Source organism: Onychostruthus taczanowskii, unplaced genomic scaffold (assembly GCF_017590055.1).
Source record: "Onychostruthus taczanowskii isolate IOZ18803 unplaced genomic scaffold, ASM1759005v1 scaffold321, whole genome shotgun sequence".
Classification (NCBI taxonomy): Eukaryota; Metazoa; Chordata; class Aves; order Passeriformes; family Passeridae; genus Onychostruthus; species Onychostruthus taczanowskii.
The window spans coordinates 53,348-60,361 of record NW_024500584.1 but is presented as its reverse complement, the minus strand read 5'-3'; the positions used below and the strand labels follow the sequence as shown (position 1 = coordinate 60,361).

Below are 7,014 nucleotides of genomic sequence, written 5' to 3'. Positions count from 1 at the left end.
CTTTGGGGTTTGTCTGTGCCACTGGGACACTTGGAGCAGTTGCTGAGAGTATGGCTTTGAGATCTGTCTCTTGTTTTAGGAAGCCTGTATGAAGCTTAGAAGATTGTCCGATCTAGTGAAAGGTTTCTTGCCTTTGACTAGCAGGGGGACAAGAACTAGATAATCTATCAGGCTCCTTCCAACCCAAACCATTATGTGACTATGATTCTAAGATGGGCTTGTGTAGCTATATCCAAATGCCATGGTCACCTCTAGACTTTGTCTTGTTCGCACAAGCCTGAGCAGACTAGCTGGTCATCTTGATATGAATAGTTGCCCCTTACAGCTCAGCTGTACTCCCTGATCAATCTGTATGACAGCCTGTGCCATACAAAATGAGTTTAGTCAGCTGCCTACACTGCACAAACACAACGTTGACTTGATGGCTCTCTGGTCCCACTCCTGGAGCCAGATGGAATGAGCCTCTTTGACCTCCTAGGCACATCAGAGCTGTTCAATGTCAGTTATAGCTTTCTAGAGCAGTGAATGAAAAAAAAAAAAAAAGTATACTGTTGACATTTTATTAACTTGAAGGATTATACTTTCAGCAACATTCCAGAAAATAGTTTATCTATGGTGTATTATCTGTTGCACCCACATTTGAATTTAAATATTCGTCAGTTCATAAGCAGAAACAACTTCAGAGAAAACAGGGACAGCATTTATCATGTTGTGCTGTTTACCACTGTAAAGAAAACAGAGGAGTATTCCTATTCTGTCATACCTATATTCTCTTTGTCACATTACAGTCTCCTGATGGATAGCTTTGCTCATTGCTTTTTCAAGCTTTTGTCCACACACACAGGTAAAATGACTTATCACAAAGGCAGCGCTACTGAGGGTGCCAGTTAGTCTTTTGGTTACTTCAGAGACCAATTCTGTTTTTCTTGTCCTTCATCTTACATTTTGAGCAGAAGCTTTCTTTTTCTGAGTGCCTATGAATTGCATAGCAAAAAGAGGGTAAGGGGTTTTATCTCTGCCAATATTGATCCCACCGCTGCAATTTCCTCTTCCATGGTGCTGGTTGTGCTTTATTTCCCCCAAGGACACTGAGACCTCTCATATGGGGACTGGCTCCCAGTCAATGTTTAGGGTTGGTGCTTCTGATTCCGTGTTGAACTGGTGGTTGGGTATGATCTCTGGCCCATTTGTTCTGCCAGGAATACAGAGTTGTAGAATAAGCTAAAAGGAAGTTATGTTGTAACTAATTTCTTACTATCTCATTTAGCTTTATGGGCACAGGAAAGGGCAAAAAGGAGAAGAGGCAGGCTGACATGCTTTTGTTCACAAAGCTTGCAAGCTAAAAAACAGTAGTTGGTACTCTTCACAGTAATTTCTGATGTGTTTCTGATACGTTTCCTCATGCTTTTATGGTATTTTTTTCTGTATTGTGGAAACAAATCAGTGTAGCTTCTGTGTGTGTACAGATGTGAGGGGGAATTCTGTTGCTCCCCTTCCCCAGCTCTCTGATGCAGAAGACAGAAATCGGGGAAAAAGCATTCCAAGAGAATATGTGAATGGCAGCAAAACCAACACAGTAGGACGGCTGGGGGTAGCAGCAGGTGGAACAGGAGAGAGGGTAGAAACAGACATCAGAGAAGGAAGATACACACATTCAGGAGCAGCTTTGAAAGAATAATTTTGTTAAGATTTAACAAGTTAATCGCTGCATGCTAATTACTCTTAATGAAAAGATTAAAAATAAAAGCAATTTATCTCATTCCAAAATAATTAGCCTTAATAACTTGTTTATACAGCATATAGAAAGAGATTTTGATGGGAATCCGCCCAACATCTGTGTATGCACAGTGTATATACCAGCAATATGTTCTTGTAAAATGTCTGACAGATGTGGGATCATCAGCTTGGCTGAGACTTTAACAGGGTTCCAGGGATCTGAGCACCAAGTTATTCTGATTTTTTGTCAGGTTTGCAGGTGCTCATGTTTCTGAAAATGAGGATCATCTCTCTGTATTTTCCCTTATGTATGTACATTGCATTAGTCTTGCTGTATGCCTTGGGAAACCAAGGAGACCTTAAGGGACTTCATCAGGATGGTTACAGGATCACTGCTGGGTTTGGGATCTGCCTTCCTGGCACCTGTGGCAAGATTTGTGCAGATTTCCAATCCTGCATGGTTCATGCATACCACAAGTTTGAGCAATAATATTCTTCTGGTAATGCTGATAAGTGACATCAATTCCCTTTGTTATTGTGATTCCCTTTGTTGTGAAGTGATTTATCTGGTGTGTAATTCAGTTTCTTTACACACAAGGTAAAGTTAATATACCACTTAGTGCCTCTTGTATTGAGTCATTACAGCTGTCAGTCAGATCACTGGTAAGGCAATCTGAGGGGTAAAAGTGTGAAATGGCAGGGATTTCTCATCCAGGTGTCTTGAGTAATTGAAGCTATCTACAGAGAAGTCTTGCTGGGTAAAAAAGGGCAGATTATTATTAACATCATTACAGGCCTTAAAACACTGAATGAATGATAAAGTTGTTGAGGAGGATAATGAGTCTAGGTGAGTATCACCTGTGGAGATTCCTTATTGAACAGCTCTGCTTAAACCATCCATTTGTTAATGGCTCTGACTTGCACATTTGTTGCCACCCTGGCTACTGCTGGAGAATTGGGCTGTAATCTGAAGTAATCTGAACAAACAGTGCTGGCTACCACTTTGACTATTCCTCTGCATTTAGGTCTTCTACACATGAAAGGAGTGCTGCCTCCTTCCAGCTGTCCTCCTTCACCCTCCACAGCAAGCTGGGCACATACCTTCCTGGTTTCTGCAGGCTGTGCTGAGCAAGCTGCAGCAGCAGCAGGTGGTTAAACTGATGCAGGGCACAGTCTTTGTCCTAAGGAGCCTTATCAGAGTTGCTCTCTTGCAAATTGTTTCTGGGTGGAGATCTCATCTGCTGCACCTGGATAAGTGGGGTTGAAGCCTCTTAAATGTTGATGAGGAAGGTTAGCTGGAGTGGGCAGAATGAGGAAGGTTAGGGCTGTGATGGGTCTGCTCTCTTTGTGGTGCTCTGAGGGTGCCTACCTTAGGTCCTTTGCTCGATTTCTGCTGGGATTCCTAGGCTTCATCTTCTGGGGTACTGCTGCAGCTCAGATGTTTGGCGGAGTTTCAGTGATCCTGATGTTCAAGAACTACAGATGTTTATTTCAGGAGTCTTACTTGTCTCTCCCTGGTTGGTTGGCTCTTGCAACTGCACTTACATTGCTACCTACTGGAGTTTTGGCTGTCTCTATTTCTGTTAAATGTTCCCGCAATCAGCAAGGGACTCTCATGTACTTGCTGCTGCTCCTTCTTTGCTTAGAAACAACTTCAGCAACTCTGGCAGGTTTCTACTGTGTTAGGACAGCTTCTCAGCTGGAAAGTGCTATGGGTTACCTTGTTCACCAGCACAAGTGGACATGCTCCCAGGATCCTGGAAACGGTGCTATGGATGTGATACAGAGGGAGCTGCAGTGTTGTGGGGTCCACAACTACACAGACTGGCTAAAGGCATCATCCTCTTTGTACTATCCAACCTGTGTCCCTGAAAGCTGCTGTAAGGAGGAGCATTCTCACTGCAGGGGAGACTTAGACCATGTGGAGCAACTTTCTGAGGAAGGCTGTCTAAAGAAGCTGGAAGACCAATTGTGTTTTTCCATGCTGTACGTTTTTTGGTGCTGTACTGTACTAAGCATCTTGGAGCTCTTGGCTGCTGTCAGCAATGGCATCCTCATGAGACGTCAGCCATTCCATGAACTTCGTATTCTGGACTCGTATACCTTCTTACAGGACTACCGGTACTAGCTACTTTGCTGGACCTGCTATGTGTTTCCTTGGCTTTTTACTACTTCATTGTTGCATTGGAACAAAATTAAAAAAAAAAAAAGTAAATAATAATAATTGTAAATCAAATTAGTTGATCACTGTTGGATCTCTTTTTCTTTAGTGTCATGATCTTGGATCAGTTCTACCACAGTTTTTTTTTTCACTAAGCATTCTGTATCTGGAAATCTTCTGGGGATGAGTCTTCAGCATGTGCAGACACAAAACCACTGTATGTGAGTACAGGGGAAGCAGTAAGAAAAGACGTATCTGGCTCAGGGCAACTTGTTGTGAGGCCATGAGCTGTACTTTTGGTCTGAATCTTAACTGTACTAGAATCTTGGAGAGCAATTAATGTACAGATTCTTCTACTTCCAAGGTTGTGTTGGAAGCTTTGGTTTTTCTATAAGAAGCCCTTTAGATAAAGTTTAATATTTATTTTTCTTTTTTCTTGCTCAAATGCTGGTTTAAGTAATTGATTCTTCAGTGAAAATCCATGTCAGTTTTTGAAGTGGCATGAAGGGTACAATCTAAATAGGTTTGACAGCAACAGAGTAAATAATATGATGATGAGCAGCAGGAGGTAAAGCAGTCTTGGGAGTTGCACAGGAATAATTCCCAAAAAATAGGGCAAGAAAGTCTGTCTGTATTAATTAATTTATTTCATGACAGAGCAAGGAATGAGTCAATTATTTTTTGCCAGAAAAGTAATGTGGGGCCACGTGAGTGCTTGAATTCTTTCACTGCTTTTTCTTAAGGTACACCTGTCCTTCTTACTAAATCCCCTTGTTACCCATTTTCTGTCAGTCTCCCTCCAGCCTGTATGTGCTGAAAGGGGCTAAGTTAGCATGTGGAGTACTCATATGCTTGTTTATTGGTGTTTAGAGATGTGCTGGCAAAGGCTCTGCCCTACCGGCGTTGGACTGTGCAGTGTGTGCTTGTATATATGTGTCTATTTGGAAGGTGTCTTAAGCCTCTCTGCTGACCTGGGAATGGGCACTCCAGCAGCTTTATCCTTTGGTAAGTGTGTGTAGGAGATCTCCAGGGCCTACAGCTGCACCACATTAGGTTTTACTGGACTGGAAACAAGGAAAAGGTCTGGGTCACAAAAACTGCTGGACCTGACAACTCCCTTAGTGCTTGAAGTAATAACCAGTTCAATCATTATTGCTCTAACTTTTTCACCAAACTTCAGGTAACTTAGTGCAAATTTCAGACCCTAAATCACCAGAAACTGATTTTCATGAATGGAAAAGAGAAAAAAACCAGAGAAAATTAGGTCAGTTCTTGAATGATAATTATTAGCCATGTGAAACAACAAGCATAAAAATATACTGCAAAGCTTCTCCAGTAAAAAAAAACCAAAACAACAAACAACAAACCCAAACCAACCAAAAAACCCCACCAAAATCCAAAAAACCTTTCTTTCAAACCTACCTCAAACAATTAAGGTATTGCTTTAGATAAAGGAAAATAACTAATTCATTAGACAGAATAGTTAATAAATAAAGACAGAATGACATGGGATGGGTGTGGCAATGAATGATGTTTGTCTAGTTAAGCACCACAATAGGGACTTTGTGGTACCCTGGCACATAAATGCTTTGCAATGCAAATTACCGTCATGACATTAAAAAGATGCAATGAAAATGAAGTGAGAGTAATAGGCTCAGGGAAAAAGATTCTATTGGAGAAAGTGGAAGAATGGAGTAGGTAAAGTACCTTTTTACCATTTGCCTTTATTATAGGAGGTTATTATTCTTCTCAAATCTTATACCTTACAACTTACTTCACAGTTTCTGAGCCAGAGTCTCTTAGAGGAGAATGCCCATATTTTTCATCACTAAGCAGAAAGTAATAATTTCAAGGGGATTAAAAAGAGTTATGTGGATACCTTCATCTATTCTGTCTGCTAAAAGTTGAGATCATTCATGATTCCCTCTATTCTTACTGTACTAAGAAAATGGAAATATAAATATGAAATTAATTAACTGGACATTAAATATATGAAATGGCTTTTAGTAGATATTTTTTCCCTTGCATATTTTTCCCTGTAGAAGAGCACATCTTAAGCCTAGTAATAACTGTGAGGATGCATGAGACAGACATAATCCAGCTAAAAATCGTTGATAGGAGAGTAGAAGACAAAGCAATAGGTTTATTACTCCTTTGATGTTTTGCAGTTTGATTCCGAATACTTACTTTTGGACAGGAATAACTTCTTTTGAAATAAAAATGCTTCTGAGCAAGTGCACTTAGTTTCTGTATTGTAAGGTACATAAATCCTTGGGGGCTATTGCATTCTATGCATTTTGTATTAATTCTGAAAGGCTCACCAGCTGTTTTTCATAATTAAAAAAATTAGCAGCATATAGGAAGGCAGCAGATGACTTACAGCTAATATTTCTGAAAATTGTGTAGGTTTAGATTTGAAGGAGAAAAACTGATATCCAGTGCAAAGCTGTGATTACTCTTGTACAGAGCTTTTATATATCTATATCTATCTACCTATATATATATATATATATATATATATATCCATCCCATAGATTCCATGCATGAGCTGGTGATTATACTGTGATATCTTTTGTAGAAGGCAACAGTCAGAAAGGTAGAATTGTTTCTGAAATGTAAAATACATTTTTGCAGCTTTTTCTCAACTGTCTTTCTGTCTTTCCCTCTTTCTAACTTTTTTCCAAGAACTCTGTATTTTTCCCCTTATTCCTTTATTGTGAATGGTGGCTTGATTTAACTCAGAGTAGAACGTAATTTAACTTCTGAATTATGAGTTGTTCTTCATTAAATCTCTTGTCTTTTCAGTTAAAAATTAAATTCTGTCTCATAAACAGAAAGCAGAAAATCTAGGCTTTGCTAGAAGGTGATTGAAAACTCAGTCCCTGCCTATCTTACATGGATATTGTTAAATCAGTTAAAATGACTCTTTAATTGAAATTATGGCTTTTGTAGTCTGTTGTAAAGTTGCACTATGTAGAGTAGCAGGAGGTTGTAGAGTTACACTTCGTATTTTCTTGAAAAATTTGGCTTGCACATCTAGGTTAATCTCCTTCCCACAAAGTGGAATTACACAGGGCAATAAAGAAGCTGAGAGAAGAAAGGAAATCTAACTGTAAAGTATCACAGTATCATCCTGG

General features: G+C 39.8%; 1 protein-coding gene across 1 annotated transcript; it reads left to right on the top strand.

Moving 5' to 3' along the window:
- Positions 1-3,046: 3,046 nt before the first annotated feature.
- LOC121339042 (tetraspanin-3-like) lies at positions 3,047-3,844 on the top strand. The gene has a single exon (XM_041410507.1). The coding sequence runs from the start codon at positions 3,047-3,049 to the stop codon at positions 3,842-3,844; it is 798 nt and encodes a 265-aa protein (XP_041266441.1).
- Positions 3,845-7,014: the final 3,170 nt, after the last annotated feature.